This window comes from Podarcis erhardii (genome assembly GCF_964252035.2).
Source record: "Podarcis erhardii genome assembly, chromosome: 11".
NCBI lineage: Eukaryota > Metazoa > Chordata > Lepidosauria > Squamata > Lacertidae > Podarcis > Podarcis erhardii.
The window spans coordinates 8,278,793-8,304,668 of record NC_138501.1 but is presented as its reverse complement, the minus strand read 5'-3'; the positions used below and the strand labels follow the sequence as shown (position 1 = coordinate 8,304,668).

The 25,876-nt window shown below is 40.8% G+C and overlaps 1 protein-coding gene across 7 annotated transcripts in view; it reads right to left on the bottom strand.

The window, feature by feature from the left end:
- The window catches only part of AOPEP (aminopeptidase O (putative)), a 193,032-nt gene that overhangs the window by 7,384 nt on the left and 159,772 nt on the right, over positions 1-25,876 (bottom strand). For all 7 annotated transcript variants that reach the window (XM_081880967.1, XM_081880966.1, XM_081880963.1 and 4 more), the window contains 2 exons: positions 22,875-22,991; positions 317-403 (listed from right to left, as the gene is read on the bottom strand). In XM_081880967.1, the coding sequence (XP_081737093.1) occupies positions 317-403; positions 22,875-22,991 (204 nt within the window). The remainder of the gene's footprint in view (positions 1-316; positions 404-22,874; positions 22,992-25,876) is intronic.

Here is a 25,876-nt window from a genome sequence, read left to right as displayed (position 1 = left end):
ATTTATTGGTGGGACCATTTAAGGATAATATCCAATGAGCAGTGGGGGAGAAATCAGTTTGCCTCACATTTTAAATGTGAACTGCATTTCACACCAGCTGAAACAAAACACGGAATTGAAATACAGCTACTCTTTGAAATCTTGCCTCCAAATTTTATGGTGTAGTTCTCCAGTCAAAAATGTGTTCTTGTACAAAAATGTATCAAGGAAATTTGTTCATAAAATAAGCAGTTTCATCTATCTCTTTTTCAAGATACCAACACTCACATACCTATGATACTCTGGCTAAATGCAAATGTTAATAAATAGTACTGACCTGGTCTTCCTTGAGGAATTTCTCAACATCAACATACCCTGCTGTGTATTTATGTTTGATAACAAGCTCACACCATCGATGTCGAACCTTTAGCAAATGAAAAAGAAAAGTAAAAGATTAGCTTCAGAAACTACAACTGGTTAAATAAAGCTCATTAAAATGCAGTTTCCTATTTTTAACACCAGTTGCCATCTTCAGAACTTGGCCATCAAGCCTTTCTCCCTGACAGATCATTAATACTAACCAGACATACTAAACATAAAATGTGGCTTAATGAAAAACACTGAAATTCTAAATAACCCCTCTCTAGGATTGTTACAATAGCCAATATCTATACAGTAGTGCCTCGCAAGACGAAATTAATCCATTCCGCGAGTCTCTTCGTCTAGCGGTTTCTTCGTCTTGCGAAGCACGGCTAGTAGCGGCTTAGCGGCTATTAACGGCTTAGTGGCTAGTAGCGGCTTTAAGAAAAAGGAAAAGAACTCGCAAGACGTTTTGTCTTGCGAAGCAAGCCCATAGGGAAATTCGTCTTGCGGAATGACTCAAAAGACGGAAAACTCTTTCGTCTAGCGAGTTTTTCGTCTTGCGAGGCATTCGTCTTGCGGGGCACCACTGTAGATAGGAACATTGGCAAATGAATTATATTGATATATAATAACTTGAAAAATTGTTTTATACTGAAATGCCTTATTTCATTAAATTATTTATTATTTCTCAAACTGTTTTTTTTAACAGGTCAGTGTTTAAAGTGAGAGAAGTATTGCGAAATAGTGTGGTGAAATAGCTTTCTCTGCACAGTTGGGGCTGATAAGACTGCTCAGAAGAAACAACTGTGCCATCAGTGTTCACAGAGGGCTGCTTCTTTGGCGATCACTCGTAGCTGAGTATGATTGTCTTCCATAAACACGGTTTATGGAAGGGCACACTCCTAGTGACTGGAACTGTCACAGCCAGCTTATAATTGGAAACCCAAGCTTTATATGACTGGCAGGTATGGTGAAAGGAATGGAAATGACCCTGCTGGTCAGCATCCAACAGGGGCTTATGTATTCATAGCACTGATAAGTTGCCTTTCTAAGATGGAAACAGCCCGTTATTACATTACAGAATAGAAAGAGCAATGTACAGTAGTGCCCCCCAAGACGAACGCCTCGCAAAACGGAAAACCCGCTAGACGAAAGGGTTTTCCGTTTTGTTTTGTTTTGAATATTTATTAAGATTTTGCATAATAAAACAAGTATCCAACAGGTACAATAAAACACAATAAAAAGCACAAGCGAAAAAAAGAAAAAGTAATAAGAAAGAACAAAAAATAACAGAGAAAAAATGAAAATCTAGTTTTTTGCTTACTGTCTTTATAACCCTCTTTCCTGACTTCCTCACGTCTCCCTTTTCTGTGTTCTCCTTTACACAATCAAGTTCAGCAATTCCTTACCCTCTTTCCAATCTTATTTAATATTATACATTTCAACCTATTATGTCTTCGATTTTCCTTTCCTTGTAAATCCATTTATCACATGTTCTTTATAACTTAATCCCTTATATCATTTATTTAGTTTCGACATAATTTTACTCTGGTCTTACCCTTTTTTCTTAAAACATTTTTGCATATTTCTTTTTACTATGTCACTGATGCCATATTATCTTTATATCCAACATCATTTTAACATTCAAACATTTTACAGTGTTTTTGGAGATATTCTTTGAACTTCTTCCAGTCCTCTTCCACCAACTCTTCTCCCAGGTCTCGGATTCTGCCAGTCATTTCTGCCAATTCCATATAGTCTATCACTTGCATCTGCCATTCTTCCAGAGTGGGCAAATCTTGTGTCTTCCAATACTTTGCGATGAGTATTCTTGCTGCGGTTGTTGCATACATAAAGAGTGTTCTATCTTTCTTTGGCACCAATTGGCCGACAATGCCCAGAAGGAAGGCCTCTGGTTTCTTAGGAAAGGTATGTTTAAATACCTTTTTTAGTTCATTATAGATCATTTCCCAGAAAGCCTTAACCTTTGGGCATGTCCACCAAAGGTGAAAGAATGTTCCCTCAGTTTCTTTACATTTCCAGCATTTGTTATCAGGCAGGTGATAAATTTTTGCAAGCTTGACTGGGGTCATGTACCACCTATAGATCATTTTCATAATATTTTCTCTTAAGGCATTACATGCCGTAAACTTCATATCGGTGGTCCACAACTTTTCCCAGTCAGCAAACATAATGTTATGACCAATGTCCTGTGCCCATTTAATCATAGCTGCTTTAACTGTTTCATCCTGAGTACTCCATTTTAACAGCAAGTTGTACATTCTCGAAAGTATCTTAGTTTTAGGTTCTAACAATTCTGTTTCTAATTTCGATTTTTCCACCTGGAAGCCTATTTTTTTATCCAAGTTAAAGGCCTCTCTAATTTGATAATAGTGTAACCAATCTCGCACTTTATCTTTTAGTTTCTCAAAACTCTGCAATCTCAATGTGTCTCGATCTTTTTCTAATATCTCCCAATATTTCGGCCACTTGACCTCCATATTGAGTTTTTTCAGAGCCTTAGGCTCCATAGGTGATAACCACCTTGGGGTCTTGTTTTCCAATAAGTCTTTATATCTTGTCGAAAGGGTTTTCCGTTTTGGAGGCGCTTCGCAAAACGAATTTCCCTATGGGCTTGCTTCGCAAGACGAAATGTCTTGCGAGTTTCTGCGGGTCCCCCCCCCTTTTCCTAAGCCGCTAAGCTGCTTATCAGCTGATCCGCTGATAAGCCGCTTATCAGCTGATCCGCTAAAAGCCGCTAAACCGCTAAGATGTCAATGGGCTTGCTTCGCAAGACGAAAAAACCGCTATACGAAGAGCCTCACGGAGCGGATTAATTTCGTCTTGCGAGGCACCACTGTATATAACATACATAAAAGGTAAAGGGACCCCTGACCATTGGGTCCAGTCGTGACTGACTCTGGGGTTGCGGCGCTCATCTCGCTTTATTGGCCGAAGGAGCCAGCGTACAGCTTCTTGGTCATGTGGCCAGCATGACTAAGCTGCTTCTGGTGAACCAGAGCAGCACACGGAAATGCCATTTACCTTCCCTCCGGAGTGGTACCTATTTATCTACTTGCACTTTGACGTGCTTTCGCACTGCTAGGTTGGCAGGAGCTGGGACCGAGCAATGGGAGCTCACCCCATTGCGGGGATTTGAACCGCTGACCTTCTGATCAGCAAGTCCTAGGCTCTGTGGTTTAACCCACAGTGCCACCCGCATCCCTATAACATACATACAAACAACAAAAATAGAAGAGGCAGCACAGCCATGAAAAAAATAAAAACATGGGAGGTAAATCCAGGGAGGGAGGGGGAATGGCGATAATTCCGCAACATTGCTTGGGAAGGGGGTACTGTCAATGAGTCTGGGCGGTGGGCCTAGACTCTTTCACAGAAATGCCTTGAACGATGAAGACCAAGCTGGGAACTGCTGTCCTATGGTGCAATCAGGTCATTGACAATGTGTGTGAATGAAGCAACTAGATGGACAGGCCCAATCGTGCTGATCTTTGCCACCCAACAGTTGGCTTATGGTACGGCATCACAAGGAAGCAGTTTCCATGTTAGTGCAGGGGCAAACAGTGAAGATGCCAGTATCTTTAAGCCTTTGGGAGAAAGGGGAGAGTACTGCTATTATGGCCCCTCCTCAGCCATTAAACAAAAAGGGATATCCATTTCAGTCCCTAATGCTTTTAAACAGTGTTGCAGCAAAAGCATCATGGAGAAAGCAAAGCCATTATGCAACGGAATGTAAAAATAAATAAATATTAAGGTGACATTCTATAGCCCAGTACACCGCCTGTGCTGATTATCTAGCACAATAACTCCTCACCAAAAGTTTCCTGCCAGAAGGTCTGATGCCAAGGCTGGCCCTGCCGTGCAAACAGGTGGATCAGGTGGCACCATAAGGGGAACAGAAGAAGGCAGGAATTGGTGTGTGAATGTTGTAGCCAGGCTAGCTCATTTAACAGAAATTGTTTGGAAGGTTAGGCTGCACGTTTTATTTCACAAGAAGAGGGCTAGAAACGCTTTCCCCCTATAATGGAAGAGTCTTTTCAAAAAAATGACAGCTCAGAGTCCAGAAGCCCTATTGGGGATACCGATAAAGGCTGCTGGGTTGGTGACCCCTGATCCAAACTAATGTCTTTCTGCATGAGTGTCAGGTAACAAGATAAATGTCTGCAGATCTAACACAAGGTCAAGCACCTGATTGATCAAGTTTAGTCTTGAAAACACTTAGAGACAGATACAGACTGGAGGACAGAGATTACTCAAGATGTTTTGCTGTCTGAGGTGGGGCAGTAAATGGACCTCCCATCATACCTTAAGTCAAAGTACCCAAGGGCAGCCAATTTACTTTAGAACCTATGGGAGAAAATCCCAAGCACATCCCATTTCCCTGGCAGCAAAATGCAAAGATAATAAAATTATATAAATCAATCTGCATTCCTCTCATGATTCCCCAAAACACATACTGCCTATTGATAGGGCCATTCTTGCCAAGAAACCTTTGAAATCTGAAATAACTGTTATAATGGTTTGTGCTACAGTCTGTCTGGACTGTGCTGAAGTAGTTAGCCATTTTTCTTTTACAGGCTGGGCTACTGCTGTTTTACCATAACAGATACATATAATAAATAAGCCAAATAAATGATCAAAACTGACCACTGTGGGCTCATAATACGGATTTATCTAAAAGGATAAGCAACTCTACAGACTGACCAAGACTGATTAGCAAGGTCTATTACAAATAAATGATGATTACTGCAGCAGGATTTAGCTTTAATGTGGGGTTGGGGAACACATAAAAGAAATTGTTGCTCCTGCAAATAAGCATTTATTGTGGAATGTTCCATACAACTGCTACATCCACACATTAAATCACAAAACATTACATTATGCCAGCCCTGCAAGTGAAAACAGCATCAATATTCACCACTGACCTAACAATTTATAGTGCAATCCTATGCATGTTTATTCTGAATTTAATGTACAGAACTGCAGCTGTAGACATGATTTCTGTGGTATTTCAGCAGCCTAAGTACAAGAATTCAGCCTTGGGTGTTAAAATTTATAGATTTAAAATACAGGTGTATTTTTATAGTATACTCAAATGTTTGCTCCGTCATATAAAGCTGCATGCATATGGCTGGAATTCTCTGTACACTTACCTGGGAGAAACCTGCATACAGTTTTATCTTGGTTGGCAATCCTTGTTTGGAGGATTCACTTAAGCTATAGTCTGTGTGAATGCAAGTGTAAAAAAGGTCTGATCAAATGAGGATGCACGAATGGAAGAAAAGGGGAGTATGAGAGGAAGCACACAGCAAAAACGGTGCACCTTCTTGATCCTTCAAACCATGGAAGATCATAAACATTACATCTGAATGCAGCTGCTTCCTGTCTGGAAGGAATTCCCGCTTGAATCAGTGGATCTTACAAGTGAGTATTTTAGGTTTATTCAGTACAATTCATGTAGACTGAAAATGAGATAGTTGCATCCACTTCTACTTGCCCCCCTCATCTGTTCTGAAGAGAGAGGAAATCCCATTGCACATGCTTAAGTCCTTGCGCTAATGTGATGATTTTGTTCGAAACAAATCACAGTCTTTAACTGCCACCCCCCCCAAAGGTTTTCTTTAAGGTGCTTTTAATGAAACAACAAAATTAAAACTCGCCTATAATTTGATCATTCCCCATTAAGGCAACTAGCCCAACAAAAATGGGTCAATAATACACACTTAAAGGTTACTGAGTCTTTCCAAATATGCTGGGTTGGTATTTTGGAAGAAAAGTTTGGATTAAAAGTTGTATGTGCTTGTATCCCTGCTGCTCAGACCCGGACAGGCACCAGGATTTGCCCCACACTCGGAGAGAACAGATTACAGTTTTAGCACCATGGTATCAGTTTCCTTGAAGGTCTAGTAAATAAAATTTGTGCTACACCAAACTTTTGTGAAGTTGGGTTCTTTTTCTGCAAAACTGCAATGAGAAACCAGTGAATGGGAAACACACCTGTTGTTCCTGTTTGAAGCCATGTTTTTCCCACCTGCTGTTATTTGGGTGTCCCTGTATGAATGTATGGATTATAAAAGGGCTTCTTCGTGGTATGATCCCAACCAGTCACAGATCATGTGATGAACATGAAATGAATGCTACAGTGCTGTGATCTGGATCTGCGACAGAATCACAGAGGGCAAACTCTGCTACCTACAGTCCTTACATTGAAGGTGGGAAGGAAGGAATGTCCCAACCACATTCTGATTCAATTAGTCAATGTGTGATTGGATAAGGAAGCAATGGACTGGTTGCCTTGGTAACAGGTTATAGTCAAACACACGTCACAGCTATTTCTACAAGAACTGCAGGCACAAAGATATAAGTTGGAATGATTTTATTATTTCATGTGGGCTGAGCAGGGATGAGGAGTTACTATGTGACTACTTTTTGCTTCCTATTAAACATGCCTTAACTTTTGCTTTTACACATATTCCCAAAATTCCCAACACATATTCCCAAAATGGGGTAAAAGGAGATGGGTGATTGGTGAAAGAAGGAAGGCAATGATGATATAATAAAAAGACCATGTATGTCATAACTGCCCTGTTCAGTTCAGCAATCTCAGAGGAAAAATTCTTTTAAAAGGCCTATGAACAAGACAAACAATTTGAAGTGTTATGCAAAACTGGTGATTATATAAAGTTTACATTCCAACCCAACTTTCTTGAATGGTATTCTGGACTAAATAATGCGACATATGCCAGGGATATGTCATTAAGCAGCATGAGCCAGGATCTGCTTTTGACTTTGGCTTCTCTTGTACACACAAGAGCTGAGCTCTTAACCAAATATCACCAAATATCAAAGGGAACTTGAATATATTCTATACCCCAAGATACATATAATGCACAGAACCATTAAATGGTGGACATTGTCATACAAAACATGGAAGGCACTAGGTTGGAGAAGACTGATAAAAGCCAAGCAAAACAGCAAGGCGGTTCCTGGAAATAAGACTAATGCATTCCCCAGAGTTCCATTCTTGGTTTCCGAATTAATGAGTCTAGCCCTAACACAATTTTAGATCAGTACTTATTTCTGTATAGCTATTTCATTTCATTTATTCTTTGTTTTGAATATTTATGTCCTGCCATTTTAGTACAAAGTCCTCACAAGACAACTTGCAAAATAAACACAAAAAACAATATACAGTCGTACCTTGGATCCCAAGCACCCTGGATCTCGGACATTTTGACTCCCGAACGATCAAAATCCGGAAGTGACTGTTCCGGTTTTTGAATGTTCTTTTGGAAGCCGAATGTCTCTGCAGCTTCCGATTGGCTGTAGGAGCTTCCTGCAGCCAATCAGAAGCCGCAATTTGGTTTTCGAATGTTTTGGAAGTCAAACGGACTTCCGGAACGGGTTCCATTCGACCTCCAAGGTACAACTGTAAATGTAACATCATCTATAAAACAGCAGCCGTCAGTTAGTTACAAGGCATAAAAAGCCAGCATAAAAAATAATAAAAGGTTTGACAAAAAAAAAAGTTCTCTGGGTCACTATATATAGACATGACTATTGTTCCTTAGCAACCTTGAAACTGTTTGTCTATACACGCATTGCTATGGTGGGACTATGGCTGCCACCATGGTTCCCATGTCTCCCATCTGAAACCCTAGAGATATGCCCCATCAACAGGCACCATTTAATACTTGTTCTGCGCTTGCAGGAAACTGATCCTTTAGTGTGGCAGCACCTACACTTTTTGGAGCTCCCTGCCTATTAACACCAAGCTGTTTTCTTTCTGGCAACTGCTTGAAATATTTTTATTTAGGCCAGCCTACCGGAAATCTCTATGTGGGACAAGAAGCTACAGTTAGAACTGGATATGGAACAACTGATTGGTTCAAAATTGGGAAAGGAGTACGACAAGGCTGTATATTGTCTCCCTGCTTATTTAACTTATATGCAGAATTCATCATGCGAAAGGCTGGGCTGGGTGAATCCCAAACCGGAATTAAGATTGCCGGAAGAAATATCATCAACCTCAGATATGCAGATGACACAACCTTGATGGCAGAAAGTGAGGATTTAAAGAACCTTTTATTGAGGGTGAAAGAGGAGAGCGCAAAATCTGGTCTGAAGCTCAACATAAAAAAAAAACTAAGATCATGGCCACTGGGCCCATCACCTCCTGGCAAATAGAAGGGGAAGAAATGGAGGCAGTAAGAGATTTTACTTTCTTGAGCTCCATGATCACTGCAGATGGTGAGAGCAGCCACGAAATTAAAAGTCCCATGGACTGCAAGAAGATCAAACCTATCCATTCTGAAGGAAATCAGCCCTGAGTGCTCACTGGAAGGACAGATCCTGAAGCTGAGGCTCCAATACTTTGGCGACCTCATGAGAAGAGAAGACTCCCTGGAAAAGACCCTGATGTTGGGAAAGATGGAGGGCACAAGGAGAAGGGGATGACAGAGGACGAGATGGTTGGATAGTGTTCTTGAAGCTACCAGCATAAGTTTGACCAAACTGCGGGAGGCAGTGGAAGACAGGAGTGCCTGGCGTGCTCTGGTCCATGGGGTCACGAAGAGTCGGACACGACTAAACAACAACAAAACCCAGACATGAAGTTAAACATGTGTTTTATTTCTTTTTAGATACTGTTAATTATCATTTTTTGAATATTTTAAAATACCTGTTTTTATCTATAATAAAATGTTTTATTATATACAGTGGTGCCTCGCAAGACGAAATTAATCCGTTCCGTGAGGCTCTTCGTATAGCGGTTTTTTCGTCTTGCGAAGCAAGCCCATTGACAGCTTAGCGGATTAGCGCTATTAGCGGTTTAGCGGCTTTTAGCGGATCAGCTGATCAGTGGCTTATCAGCAGATCAGCTGATAAGCGGCTTAGGGCTTAAGAAAAGGGGGGGGGAGAGGGGAAAAACCCCGCAGGAACTCGCAAGACATTTTCGTCTTGCGAAGCAAGCCCATAGGGAAATTCATTTTGCGAAGCGCCTCCAAAATGGAAAACCCTTTCGTCTAGCGGGTTTTCCGTCTTGCGAGGCGTTCATCTTGCGGGGCACCACTGTATATATATTTGTAAACCACTTAGTTAAAATTAGCAGATTTACAGTGGTTTCTTCTTGGCCCAGTGGCAAAAGCACACCTTGCCATCCTCCCTGCCGTTATAACCCAACAGATACCAAAGGCTTCTGGACTACTAAGAACCTCAAATGATTTCAATAGGCAGATGCCAAAACAGGGCAGAACCTGTAATATGTGAAACACTCCTTCTGTCTTTCCAAGACTCCCTTTCCCTGAATGAACTTTCCCTCACGCTCCCACATTTTGCAGCAGGATCCACTAGTTCCATTTATCTTTCACTATAAACATAAAGGGATATAGGCCTCACAATAAGGACTGGAGTGAGGAGACAGATTGCAAAATACCTTCTTGAAGAAAGAACTTTCCCTTTCTGTGTCTGCTGTCCCCCCCCCCCCCCGTAATGTCATCCTCCTCCTCCTGAAAAATGAGGCACAAGACACTGAAGCAACACAGAGCCTGCAGTTCTATGACCTTTAGGGTGTCCTACATTTAACACAGTATACTGAAATGAGAGCATTAAATGCAACACATTTCCTTGCCACGTACAAATAAGGAGACACATATATGCTCTTTTAGCAGCGTTCAACCTACGGAGGGAGCTTTCTGAGGCACAGCTGTGTTTATTGCCCTATTCCAAACATTTATACCGCACACATCATTGTGATCCCTTGGTGTCTTGGTAATTGTCGACTTTCCATAAACTATTCCCGAGAGTAGGTATAACTTTTACCATTAATATACTGAAAACTGCAAGGCAATAAAGCACACAAAAGCCAGACGGAATAACTCTTGCAGATGGAGGGATGGATCAGATTATTAGTGAGGAAGACTCTCACTGTTAAGTAGACTGAGTGGCTCATTAGGAAACCAGAGCATAGTCTGGAAACCGTACATGCACAGTTCTTTATTCCACCACCAGAGGTGGAGCACGCTCTGCAAAAATCTGGTCAGTTGTGGAACAAGAAGACGACATTTACATGCTAAGAATCCCCACCATCCTTAACTGTATGATTATAGTTCTGTCTCAAAGGATAGTTCATTTTCACACAGATTAGAACACTTCTCTTATAGTTTCAGACAACTCCACAAAATAGTCCAATGTGGGTAAATAATCGAAGACAGCTATTGTTTTCATGCACTGCTTGTGATTTCCCAGGGGCTGTTCCTGTTCGAAATAAAGTGACCAGCTGGAAGGATCTCTGGTCTAATCCAGTATAACCCTTCTTATGTTCTCACATCCCTCAAGCAGAGGACATGATATATTTCCAACAGTGTTTAGCCTTTTCAATTAAGACAATGAAGTAATAGCATCCTTGGATCCTAGCATCAATTTTCAAGAGGATTATTACCACTGAAACATTTACTTTTACAAATCATGTATTCATGAAATGCAAAGTTTCAAAATTTGAGTTTGGACTGTTAGTCAAATTTGTATTTGGAATTGTTTCAGTTCTCTCTTAAGGGAGGATATGAAGTACAACTGTATTACATGTGGCAGGCTGCGAACAAGGCTTTATTGGAAAACAGAGCAGCTTTCTCCAATACAAGGCATCCCCTATGCGCACAAAGCAGGAGTGGCTAAGCCTTTTTCAGTCCAGGAACTACATTCAAGGTTAGCCAACCCTCCAAAGGTTGTGCAGCGTGCATGCATTCATGTAAGCACACACATGTGTGCACTCACCACATATGCAGTACACACCAATCCGCACATGGACACCTACACAGGAACACAACACACAATCTCTCATTCACACACAGAGCACACTGCGTGCCTCTGATGGGCAGGGGAAGGGGAAATCGCATCCCTATCATTCCACCAGTCTGGGAGGAGAGACTGAAACCTCTCCACTCGCCATAGCTCCCTCCTCCTCCTCTGTTATCATTAATCAATTATTGTTGCAAGTGGCAGCTGTTGTTGCACGTGGTCGCCTCAGCTGCTCTTCAGAATGATCTTGAGGTCATATCTTAAACAGCTGAAGCTTGTGGTGCCAGCAGTAACCAGTGCCACCTAGTGACTAAAAAATGGAGAGTGACATCTCTCCAGCAAACATCACCAAAGGTTCCCAAGGCTGTGGTAATGCTCTCCATTAGGAAGTGGACAGCTGAAATTCTCAAGAGGGTTCTCTCCCCCCAAAAATGCAGATTAACTATTAATTACAGAGGGAAGACTGGACTGACCATTACAATAAAATAAATAAAATAAAATAAACCTGCCCCTCCTGACAAAAGGGGGGTACCTTTGGGAGCTACAAAAAGACTTCTAGGAGGCTAGATGTATTATGCAGGCTAGCTACCCTTGCAATGAAATTAAGGGGGAAATAACCCAAAATTCACTTTAAAGTTCTATAAGTCCCTTCCCACCCCCCACTAAAATTACACAACCATGCATGGGATTTATTTACTACAGGGTCACAAAGTAGTTTTTTATAAAGTACAGAGATGTGCTTTACCAAGAATATAAATATATTAGGTGAGAAATTCCCCTCTGAAAAACAGGAACATTATTGCCCACTACAATTCAACACACATACACATTATTTGATTTTACACAGTGCCTCTTTCAGAATATCAGTGGGCATGTAGGCGCTGTAAGAAATCGCTGATTGCCTTTGCTTTGCTCAGGTCATTGTGCAAATCTCCTATCTAGGAGACACAGGCTGATAAAGAGTTCTGTAGATATTTCCCCAATTCACAGCACAACGCAAAGCATGCTGGTATTTCACTCTGCAATCCAATATGACCTTGACTCAGTTAAGAAGGCTACGGAACCTAAGAATTTTGTGTACATGGAAAGAAACAGGGAGGATGGGAGGACTTACTGTTTATAGAAGGAGAAGCAATTTTCATACAGCATCAAAAGGTAGTTAGGCGCCTTGTTTTACAGAACTGTTCCCTGCAAGGCCACAGGCAAATTCTTAAGACTATACCTACTTTTCCAAGGGAAGGGGAACTCTACTCATCACTTTTGGCAACATGGTAATTGACTTTCTTTCTGTTGTGTAACATGTTACACATGAAGCTGCTCCAAAGAGGTGTGGTGCTGTTTTTAAACACTACTTGGTCACAACCCGCAGAATAGCTAGGAAGGCAGATAAGACACTAAACTTGAAAGCATGGATGGTAAACAGTGGCACTGCTATGTGGTTAACATGTTGTATGCCTGCTAGTTTTTCCATGGTTTGGGAAACAGATAAAAGTGACTTGCTTATAAATAAATTTTCTTTAAAAACACAACTTGAGAACTCTACATTGTTTGTAGTAAGTAAGGTAACTTCATTTGGTCTGTTAAATAAAAGGCCATCAGTTTACAGGACCGTGTACAATGAAGCTGTTGTAGGAGAAAGGCTACGTACCCCTGGATATGATATATGGACTTCTATTTTTCACATCTTCTGCAAAAGCACTTATATTTCTTCAGTCCATTCTCTCTCTCTCTAAATATTCCATCTGATGGCCTTGGTATGCATTGCACATTATGAAACTGAACATTATTAACCAACTTGATGAAAGAAGAAAAAATGTACCAAAGTAACTTTCCATCTGCTATGAAGACTCTTTTTGGGGGAAGTAAGGACTCAGGAACATATACAGGAAGGAAAATAAAGCTAATTTTAGAGCCAATTTTATTTTGTGGAAACTACTAAGGCGATTCATATGCAACATTTACCAGATGGTGGTAACATGGTCATACCACTCAATAAGATGGGGAAGCAAAGAACATGGAAAATCTTGGTTTATACTTTACTGTGTGACTGGAGAGCACAGGTGATCCAAGCTGAGTATTGAAAAACTTCTTATCCTCAGCACCTCATCTCTAACTGAGATTCTAGCAATCTCCTAGCTGTTTGGATTAATTAGACAATAGGTGATGTATATCTGTATAATTAGCCAATGAAGTTCTTCTGATGAAGCCTGCTCTACATGCTACTGCCATCTGAAGCATGGTTGCTAAGTACATGGGGCAATTCTTGCCCCCAGAAAAACTGTCAACATGTATAAGGTTGATAAAATACCTCCTTATCTAGTGGATCTTCAGTGTTAAATTGTTTTTGGATTATGTTTTTTTCCCCTTTGGTTGCCTTTTTGGTTGAAAAGGGATTTAATACATTTTTTTAAAAAAAACAAAAAAAATACGTAACATTATTATATTGCTGTCTCTTCCTTTGCAGTGGAGAGGAAAATAGGCTATAAATCTACTTTTTCTTTTCTTTTTTTTAGAATTTACTGGTTTAAATGTTTCTACCAAAGTTTAAAGTCAAATAGTTCTGAAATTGTCAGCTCAGATATTTAGTCCTGTGCATGCTAGGTTGCAGACCTGAGCTTCAGGAATGTCTGGGCCCACTGCTATGCTATGTTTAAATCACATGAAATCCACCCTTTTTTTAATCCTTCACCTCGCTCCACCAATCACAGAAATCAAGTCCACAGTGTGTACCTTCTGCAAGCCACTGTCCAGTTCACATAAGACTTCATTAATGCAGCAGCAGGCATAAATGTTCACAAAGTCTGAGTCACTTCCAAGCTAAGTTCTTACCAATCTTGACTTATTTACGGCTGACGCTATAATTGTTCTGCATATTTGTCTGCATTATTTTGCAAGATCTTTCCCCAACTACAATGAAGTACACAAAATAAATCTAGGAAAATCTATGGGATCTGTTTAACATAAAGATATTGCTGACTGGGGATAACTGCAAAGTCCTTTTCTGGTTTCCATGTATATTTAATACAGTTTAGAAATGTAAATGCTCTTGGAGGCAGGAGGGAAATAAGGCAAAATGTTAAACTAAGGCTGCAATCCTAAGCACATTTATTTGGAAATGAACACACAGCGGGATTTGCGGTGGATAAGCATGCATACATTTAGGCTGCATGTTCCCCCAGAAGCTTATGGTCAAAATTGTATTTTAAAACTACCACCCATGATTCTGTTTACAGAGCAACTACCATAATAATTCAGATCTGGCTTCCAACACATCTGGAAGTAGCAAGAAAATATTAAGACAGGGCGCGTACAATGGACCTAAAACCCAGGGTTAGTTGCATTATCTCAAAAGCATCCCCATGTAGTTGGAAATGCTATTATTATTACTAATAATAAGTTACTGTGTTTATTTATTTATTTTATTTTTATTAGTATAATGATGAATACAATATAATTTTATAGGAAGGAGTTCAATATAGTACTATTGAAATCATTCTGTCGGTACGAACATTTCAGCTTGCCAGTCAAAACGATCAGGGAACCAGGCAGAGGGCCTTCTCGGTAGTGGCACCCGCCCTGTGGAACGCCCTCCCACCAGATGTCAAAGAGAACAACAACTACAAAGACTTTTAGAAGACATCCGAAGGCAGCCCTGTTTAGGGAAGCTTTTAATGTTTGATGTATTACGGTATTTTGATATTTTGTTGGAAGCCGCCCAGAGTGGCTGGGGAAGCCCAGCCAGATGGGCGAGGTATAAATAATAAATAATAAATAATAAATAATAAATAATAAATAATAATAATTATCATCATCATCATCATCATCATCATCATCATCATCATCATCCCCCTACGACCTGCTATGGAGAGTGCAGTGGGAGGGGAGAAGAGATGGGTAAAGTCTCACTGCCCTAGTGGAAGTCTACCAGTGGGACCCTTAACAATTAAGTGTTTCTTATGAGTAGTAATTATTTGACCTAAACAGTAATAGTTAAATGATTGGTGCTTTTCCTAGACACTTAAAGGATTTCACGTGCATTATTTCTGAGTTGAGTAGATGTTACAGTAGTGTGACTGCCACTGAATGCAGCTACCCTCGTATTCCTTCTTTCTACTCAGTAATGTCTAATAACAAAAATGTGCTCTCTAATCGTACAATGCTTTGAGTTTTCTTAGCTGGCTGACATTCACAGGGGCAGGGAACATCAAAGAGCAAAAGAGAGCCTAGTTCTGCTCTAAGTAATTCTTACAACAGCACCATAAAGTAAATCACAAGGGAGACTTCTTAGGCCAAGTAAAACCATGTGCCCATCTAGTCCGTTAACACCTGCTCTGGCTAACTAGCTGCAGATCTCCATCATCTCAGACGTAAGTCTTTAACACCACCTGCTACCTGATCCTTTTTTAAGTGGAGATGGCAGGGATCATGCGAAAGAAGGGGCTACTGAAGCTTCCCTGGGTGCCACCCTCTTCTCACTCTGAATTCAAGTCAGGCTGTAAAAGAAGGTTCCAGAGGGCACTTAGAGGGTACTCCTGGTCTCCCTTTCCAGCTGTGAGTCAGTGTTTTAAAATTTGGTGCCATTTTCTGCTGCCACAGGGCAAACAAAGAAATAAACAAGAGTCGAATTCAAAAAGCACCAAATTGTTCCAGTGGCTTTAAGGGAAGAATCCAGAATGCATGTAGTGTGTTCCCATTTATTCCATTTCAGGTTGGCCCCACCAGTTTACCTGTCCTGCACCTAACGTATTTGACCCCATGCCAGGGGTCAAATGAAGAGGCCTGGTGAACACAATCAGAGCCAGGGGCTCTCCATCACTATTATATTCCATGATTTTACATTTCCTCTCCATGATCCCATTTGCTAAGCGGAGGAGACTTTAATAACTTTTTCAGGCATTTCTCCCATGTAAGCCTTTTACAGTTGTACCTTGGATCCTGAATGCTTTGGTACTCAGATGTTTTGGCTCCCGAATGCTGCAAACCCGGAAGCGAGTGTTGCAGTTTGCAAATGTTCTTTGGAATCTGAACGTCCAGCGGGGCTTCCGTGGCTTCCGATTGGCTGCAGGAGCTTCCTGCAGCCAATCAGAAGCCGTGCTTTGGTTTCTGAACGTTTTGGTAGTCAAACACATTTCCGGAACGGATTCCGTTCGACTTCTGAGGTACCACTGTATTTTATTTATTGCTCACACCTACACACTTTTCATCCCTAGTCTGGCATTTTTGAGATGGGGTAACCCAAAGGGACGTGGGTGGCGCTGTGGGTAAAACCTCAGTGCCTAGGGCTTGCTGATCGCATGGTCAGCGGTTCGAATCCCCGCGGCAGGGTGAGCTCCCATCGTTCGGTCCCAGCTCCTGCCCACCTAGCAGTTCGAAAGCACCCCTAAGTGCAAGTAGATAAATAGGTACCGCTTTATAGCGGGAAGGTAAACAGCGTTTCCGTGTGCTGCGCTGGTGCTGGCTCGCCAGAGCAGCTTCGTCACGCTGGCCACATGACCCGGAAGTGTCTCCGGACAGCGCTGGCCCCCGGCCTCTTAAGTGAGATGGGCGCACAACCCTAGAGTCGGACACGACTGGCCCGTACGGGCAGGGGTACCTTTACCTTTACCTTTAACCCAAAAACAACAGCCCTCAAAATTCACATATGTCATGGATGGATTTTTGTTTTTAACAGTGGATATCCCTACATAAAAAAACAACCACCACTTAAGTCACTCTTCAAGGAACAAACACACTTGAACAAAAATGAAAGGGGTTGTTACGTGAGCCCATAACACACTTTAATTAATGCCTTCTACATAAGGACTTAGGAAAGTAGAAACCTTGTAAAAACAGCATTACTCACTGATCTCTAGTCTTAAAAGTAGCACAACAGGAGAAAGGAGTGAGGATTAGGAATGTAAAAGCTGCCTTGTATGAAATCAGGCTAATACTTCATATTGAACAGAACTGTCTGCACTGGCCTTTCCCAACCTGGTGCCCTCCATATGGTTTGGACTACATTTCCCATCAGTTCTATCTATCATGGCCAGGGCTGGTTCTTCCTTTCTGAATTAAGCAGCTTGTGATGTAGGAATCATCCCTTCTTTGACAAGCACTCACAGCTCACTAGTGAAGCCTATCTAGTGTGAAAACTTTTCATATTAAGCTATTCTGATGCTTTCTGAATTATTCTGCAATATTTCATGTTTAGGATGTTAAGTTTTTAGTGCACACCTCGGGGGTTTTTCTGTCAAAGCTCTCTAAAATGGTAAGATCTTTTAAACTAGAATAATCAATTTCAATATCCCAATGTGCAAGCTTAAGCACCTCTAACATCTGCTTACGGTATACAGAAATTGTACAGTGGGTCATTCACAATCTCTCTGGTTTTTGTACAATTAATACTAGCACACTTACTAAGGTGTAAGCCCCACTGGACAAAGCAGGACTAATGTGTAACTAAGCATGCACAGGATGGCACTGCAAAGTTGTTTTCTAAGCTTCTCTAAATGGCAATTCATTCTCTGATGAAAATCTGAAGCAAAAAGATCAATATGTAATTCTTTCCCAGAACAAGCCACCTCACTGGAACATACAACAGATTAACGCTGATGGTTAATCTAGGTGCCCAGATGCAAAAGAACAGCCTCTGCACATTTCACAGTTGTGTAGAAGTTTCAGCAGATGCACCTAGCATGCACACAAGCTGAAATTTCCTCTTTTGTAACATCGTCACTAGCAAGGCAACTTGCAAATTCCTTCGAAGTTGATTCCACTACCACCCCACCACCAAAACCCAAGACAGTAGGAATCTTACAAAAGAACTGTAACAGTATTTCAACAATATTTCATAGGCAAGATCTCTAGTCTAGGAGCGAGAAAAAACAATCAAACTTTTCTAAGTTTCTGATAGCCAGCACTGGGCAGGAGAAGTGGTAAACATACCTGAAAACTATTTAAAGTTTAACAAAACAGTTAGGCTAATATCTTACATACACTTGCCTGGGAGCAAGTCTCACTGAACACTATGGAAGCTTCTTGTATAATATTATTAATATTTTAAAAATAATTTTCTTATTTGTATCCCAGCCACTCTGGGTTGCTTCTAAAGTGACATACATGGGAGGCCACACTTAGGTTCATTCTTCAGTCTTGAGCACCTCACTCTTTGTTTCTATTATAGTGTCCAAAACCAGAGTGTATACATTTATATTCATTTTGCTCATATTCCTACTGCTTTAAATCTAAGCTTAGAAGCTCAAAAGAACAAATGAAACATTAGTCAAGTCCGCTTTGTAAACTCTAATATAGTCTAAAAATAATTTTTAGAGCCAATTTTGCTAATACTGAAGAAAGAGGTAGATAGTTCAGATAAAATGCCTTAAAAGCATACTTCAGATTCGACCTATCTAGCAGGAAAGGAAGGAAATTAGCCCTAAAATTGTTTTTCTCCTTGCAAAAATTTTTGGCAGTGAAATGTCCTCTGTGGTAAAGCCAAGACTGTTCCAATTATGCATTGTTTAGAACCACACAGCCTCTGTAAAAAATATTAACTTTTTAAACCTCAGTACATGAATACGTGTTGCAAGACCAAAATTAACTGAATGAAGAATATGGACTATACAACATGCCCCTTTACAGTGGCGTAGCGTGGGGGGTGCAGGGGGGCCCGGCCGCACCGGGCGCAACATCTGGGGGTTAGGGAAATCCACGGGTTAGGGGGCGCAAATCCACGGGTTAGGGGGCGCAAATCCATGGGTTAGGGGGCGCAAATTACTTGCCTTGTCCCGGGTGCTGATAACCCACGCTACGCCACTGCCCCTTTAGACTTGGTTTCACTGGTTAGGGCCCTATAATAATGTCAAATTACCATCCACATGGATGGTTCCATTATATGCCATCAACGTTTTGAACAGCAACACATGCAGAAGACACTGGTGCATATCCAAGGTCAGCTAGTGCATGTGAGCATATTCAGTGTAGATTACAACACACTATATAAATACATTCAGGGGCAAATCTTCGTAAGTGAGGCTGCGGCGGCCTTTTATTTTGCTATCCTTGCTCCACAGTGAGTGTTTTAATAATGGCTGTGGTGTATGCCTGAATGCCCTACCACGTGGTTATTTTAAAAATAATAACAACAGGATTTAAAGCATGAATAAATGTGCAGGCTCTGTTTCTTGTGCTAATCATAGTACAACTGCATGGGTGAGACGTGTGTCTAAATGTCGGTGTTGTGGGTCATGTGTTGTAACAACGTTGTTGACCTTCTGGGAGGCAGGTTGGGTGGGCGGGGCGGCATGTCATCCGAAACCTAAAGTTCTACATTCCCTCTTTGATCTCCGGCCCTTCCCAATAGCTCATCAGGTTTTGTCAGAACACATGCTGTCAGTGTGCATTCCCTTCTCATTGATCTTCTGTTCTTACAAATAGCCCCTGGTTATTTGCATTTATGTTCTACACCCAGTGATCCCCCTCCTAACAAAGGGGAGTTTCTTGTGGATAGATACCGTCTGTCAGCAGAATAAATAAAATCAAACACATCTGCAGAAAATATTCTCCTCTGTTTCAGTGTCTCATTTACTAATCCCTGCTTTTAAAAAAAAGCATAAATCTGCTGAGTGGAACTTATCTCTTGAGTACAGTGGTACCTTGGGTTAAGTACTTAATTCGTTCTGGAGGTCTGTTCTTAACCTAAAACTGTTCTTAACCTGAAGCACCACTTTAGCTAATGGGGCCTCCTGCTGCTGCTGCGCCGCCAGAGCACAATTTCTGTTCTCATCCTGAAGCAAAGTTCTTAATCTGAAGCACTATTTCTGGGTTAGTGGAGTCTGTAACCTGAAACGTATGTAACCTGAAGCGTATGTAACCTGAGGTACCACTGTACATCTCAACATTTGCAGCAGAAAATTACGGTAACGTAAAACAATTTCTGAGTGACCATCTGAAGCCTGCCTACATGATCTTCTCATTTCTACATTTTAGTTTATTTATCAATTGTTACTTTTATATCCCACCTTTCTGCCCAGGAGCTGAAGGTAGCATACATGGCTCTCTCCCGGCCAATTTTATCCTTGCAACAACCCTGTGAGGCAGTCTAGGGTGAGAGGCAGTGGTAGGCCCAAGGTCACCGTGTGAACTACATGGATGAGTGGGGGGTTTGAAGGGCACAAAACATCCTGAATAAAGCAGTACCCCTAACAACTAGATTTTTATTTTATAACCAGGAAACTCGCCCTCTTCAAATTGAATGTTGTTGATTAAAACCCTCATACAGTGGTACCTCGGGTTAAGTACTTAATTCGTTCCAGAGGTCCGTACTTAACCTGAAACTGTTCTTAACCTGAAGCACCACTTTAGCTAATGGGGCCTCCTGCTGCTGCCGCGCTGACGGAGCACAATTTCTGTTCTCATCTTGAAGCAAAGTTCTTAACCTGAAGCACTATTTCTGGGTTAGCGGAGTCTGTAACCTGAAGCGTATGTAACCTGAAGCGTATGTAACCCGAGGTACCACTTTACTCAAAACTTCCACACTGGTCCTAGAACTTGCCGACACTACAAGGAAAAAGCCTTCAACAGAGTGCTAACTGTATTTGGAAATATGGAAAGCCCCTCGCTTAGACAGGCGACAGTATGTAAACCAACATTCCCTTTTGAGGGGCGTAGGTGCCTGTGATTCAGTAGCTGCAGAAACGTTAATGGTAATGTTATCTTGGTTGCTCTTCTTAAAGGGTCTAGTTAAGCCCTTGATTTCACCTTGCAAAATAAAGCCGACGTAGTGCTTCTGCTACAGAGGTTATAACTTTGTTTCAAAGGCCAAAACTGCATACAAGTCCAGTAGCATGAATTTGACACAATTTATAGTAGAAAGGAGAAATAATAATATCAGTAGGGTGTGAAAAACTCACAGGCCTAGGTTCTCTGGCATGAAACTGCAACAGAGGAGTTACAGCTTTGATCTTACCTCCTCAGTTATTTCTCTTCCAGATATAGAAGTCCTGACATTTCTCTGGTATTTGTGTGTGATTAAAATATACCCTAAATATATCTTAATTCCTATAAATAGCAAAGTGAAACTTTCAAGGCTAAGTAAAAATAAATCTGGCATTCAGAACATCATATAAACAAATAAATAAAAGTTGAAATAAACTTGCAACTATTATCATATTACACTGAGCATTTCCTTGGAGAAAGTAGAAATTTTTGAATTGTGTGGTTTTAAATCTGATGTTCTGATCTACAAAAGCTCATGCTAGCACTCCAGAACCTGCAAAAACAAATTACTACAATTATAATGACTACTTCCCCTGCCATATTCAGTTCTAACCACAGCAATAATTTTTTTTAATTAAATTCCTACAGACACTTTCTCTTATCTTCACACACAAGTAATTAAAAGTCAAGTTTTGAATTTTTTTTTCTTTATGCCGAGATAGGCAGTGGCCAATTGGCAACTACTTCTGAAATAAAATCAACGAGCTCTCAAAGCTATTGAATTCTTCTTTCTGAAAATGTATGTATCACTGGTTTTAGCTTTGGACCAATCCCCAAAACAGAGGAAAAGCAGGATGCCGAGGAGGTACTGAGGGCTTCTTGAAGAAGGCAAAGGATAGCTACAAGATGACACCATTCAACGCAGGGGTCTATAAAACATTTTGGCAATCTGAACATTAAACAATGCTCCAGACAAATGTATCTGCTGAAAATAATGGTACTGTCTGTAAGCTTACCATAATGCCAGGTGGGATGACAGAAGAAGCCACAGCAAACACTTCAGAAGGGAGAGAGCACAGAGCAAGAGCTCCATTGTGATTTTCAGGTTTACCTTATAATAATAAGGAATGGTTTTATCAGTGTTTTCTAATCTCAGTGGGTTGTGGAAGGGGGAGCTCAGCAAGAGTGAAATCTATATGTGCTGGGTGCTGCCTGTCCAGCATTATGATGTATTTTTTCCTCTTTTTTCTAAGCAGAAGTCCCTCATAGTCCCAGTTGCCAGAAACAAATTATCACATTTGCAATATATGCTATAATTACAATGCTTGTTGGCTAAGAAACAACTGTTGCTTGGAATTCATATCACTGAAATGGCATTTTAATTTCTCACAAATGTTACATCTTTATCCTGTATGGATCAAAAAAGAAGAATTAAGTGGATATACAATGAGGTACCCCCAGCGAGTGAGGGAGAAAGGGAGGCAGACTCAATGATTTGTTGTAATCTCTATGTCTTCTGTATGCTTGTTATACCAATAAAAACCAAAAATTTAGATAAAAACAAATGCTCAGCCTAACATTTGTGCACTACAATTCTTGATTATGGCTGAACACAAGCATTAAACAATTAAGCACTGGACAAATATGAGCAGGTACTGGATCACAGAAAGCACTGAAGACAAATGTGTGACTTTTTTTTAATAAAACCTTCTCTTGGTGAGTGATTTTTCAAACTCAAAAGACAAAGCTAAGGATGAGACTTGGCTGTAGTCACCTAACCATGGGATCATACATGTACACACATGCTTAATTAGAAACAAAAGCTTATTAAAAACAGTTGCACAGATGAAAGCAGTAAATGCAACCTATGTACTGCCTATACTGCCTCCAGGATAGATTTAGACTTTTTTCATTTATTAAAAAAATTCAGATTAACTATTGATGTGGCATAATGGGGATATTCCCCCACTACTGCCTTATTTGCCAAGTTTATGAGCTCACTATGTCTGTAACTGGATTACCTCTGCATCCTGCTCACGGAGGTGGTAGGTTTTCTGTAAGCACTCCAGCGTTTTTGAACATAATGTCTTCTTTTCCAAGAGGCACTCCAGAAGTAAGACCAGCTGGTCTGGGGAAAGCTAGAAGAAAATAAATAGCTTGTGAGGGTTTAAAAAAAATTGCTTAGTGTATAATTTGACTAAAAGAGACTAGACAGTGAATAGTCTGAGATAACCTGTGTAATTATATCATGTGCATGAAATTCAGGAACAGTTTGTTGTAGTTCATTTCTGAAAAGCCTTACATTCTCTGTATTCCAAAAGACTCTTTCCAAAAGGCTAATCAAAACTTATCTATAGTAGTTTCTCAATCAATATTTAGATTAGATGAAAACCATATTTAGCTTAATGAAATGTTTTTAAAGTTTATTGAGCTCCGAGCTTTATGGAATACATATGCTTGTGACTCTGTTTTGATAAAGGCAGAAAAACAAGAGTGCAAGTTAAACTGCATCAGCTCCCGAAAGCTCAGAAACACAGAAGGCTGCTGAACTAGACAGAGGTCTGTCAGTTTTATGATATGAAGCATTTGTTTGTATGTAAAGGTAAAGGTACCCCTGCCCGTATGGGCCAGTCGTGTCCAACTCTAGGGTTGCGTGCTCATCTCGCTCTAGAGGCCGTGAGCCGGTGCCGTCCGAAGACACTTCTGGGTCACGTGGCCAGCGTGACAAAGCTGCTCTGGCGAGCCAGCACCAGCGCAGCACACGGAAACGCCGTTTACCTTCCCGCTAGAAAGCAGTCCCTATTTATCTACTTGCACTTAAGAGTGCTTTCGAACTGCTAGGTGGGCAGGAGCTGGGACTGAACGACGGGAGCTCACCCCGCCGCGGGGATTCGAACCGCCGACCATACGATTGGCAAGTCCTAGGCACTGAGGTTTTACCCACAGTGCCACCCGCGTCCCCTTCGTTTGTATGACTGAGAAACAAAAACAAGCTTGGTGGCATACAAGTACATATTGTGATGGTACATTTCCAGTGCAAAGTTGCCCAAGTTCCCTTTCAGTTGTACAATTGAGGAAATATGCGTATACTTGCATCTTTTATGGTGCAACTATATGCCTATTTACTCAGAAACAAGTCCCACTGTGTTCAATGAGCCTTACTCACAGGTAAGTGTGCCAAGGACTGCAGCCATCTTGTGTTTACAGACAAAAAGAGCTAAGAATTTAAGTTCAGGTAATATGAAGGGAAACGTCTGATGGAGCTTAAGTATCCCATTTACTCTGTTTTTATCGGATGGAAAAATAAATAATTCATTGAAAACTAAAGTACTAATATATGTCAGCTACCAGGAGATATCATTTGATTTGGAAATTCTGGGTCCTGAATGTCCCGTAAAGGTTTTCATATTTACTCTCTACAAGTCTACAGCATAAAAAAGAAAATAAAAAATGCCATGTGTAGAAATAAGCTTGTGCATGCAAAACAGAAGCATGGTATTACTCAGTAATCCCACTTTATCACATCTGAACACCAACTGTTGAAATGCTTCCATATCTTTTTGTGTGATGACTTTGCCTAGTATACCCATACTTGCTGTATTTTGGTACGGGGATCAAATTCTAACAAATAAAGAACACTGACTCTGTAAGGATAGATTGATTACGTTAACCCACAAATTCCCACTTAAAATCAATACTGTACAGATAATGCACTTTAAAATCCTGTCAAACCAGATAAAACAACAACAACAAATTTAAGCATAAGGCCCACTTTCCAGATTCTTAGAATAACCCTGTATCGCTTGCAGTCCTAACCATATTTTGATTTTCTTCACTGATGTCACTTGTGAGATCACCCTTAAAACAAAAAAGGAACAAGGTAGTAGCTGATTATTCTAGACATTTTTGGTTGAACAAATGTCCCAAACCCTGAAGATTAAGCTCATTTGCAATAGAAAATACTACGGAATGAACTCCCTATCTTGGGAGAAATCATTGTTTTTCCATTTGCTTTGGTCCCTCCTCACCAGTCTGGTGGTGGTGGTGGTTGGAGTTTAAATATGTATACTGCCCTTCATCTGAATATCACAGAGCAGTTCACAACATAAAGATACAAAATGAGAACACAATTTACATAATAAAACCAGAACAAAAAAAACCAATAACCCTCCTCCCACAAACACATTTAGAGACCATAGAATCTTCAGCCAGCCAGCCAAAGGCCTGGTTATAGAGAAATGTTTTCTCCTAGTGCCTAAAGATATGTAATGAAGGTGCCAGGAAAGCCTCCCCGGGGACAACAGTCCACAAACAGGGAGCCACTACAGAGTAGGCCCGTTCCCGGGTTGCCACCCTCTGGACCTCTTGTGGTCCTGAGCCATTTTCATTTCATTAAGGGTCTCTTGTGTATGAGTAAGCCATGAAGGGACAGATGATTTTGTGCTCATTGACTAGCCTCTACATGTCCTCAGGTAAATATAAATTTCTCATCACTTTGTAACCTGCAATCATTCTTTGTTAGTCTCCTTAAATTGAAGAGATGACATGCCATAAATGAGTACAGGTTTCTAGAATGATTTGTTTTTTGAGTCTCTGAATGGCGTCTCAAAGGGCCAATTTACACAACTACTTCTGTAAATGGCAGCTGACTGAGAAACCTAGTCCGAGCTGACTTCCAGCTTCTCCACCCTCAGCTGAGCTTATCACATAGATGTGCCCCCAAGCATTTTACTAGCCATAATAGTGCCAAACAAAACAAAACAAAACAAAAGCACTGTGGTGGTGCATGAACCTGACTGGCTTGGCATGGTCATCTGAAACTGATCCCTGTTTCTCAGTGTTTGTGTGATGATGCATTAAAATACTGTACTTAAAATATATTTCTTAAATATATGTGAGCACAGATACACATGTGCATGTTTAAAGCTGCAACCCTAAGCACACATACTACAAAGAAAACACCACTAAACTCAATGGAACTTGCCTCTGTGTAATCATGCTTGGGATTATGAAGCAAACTACT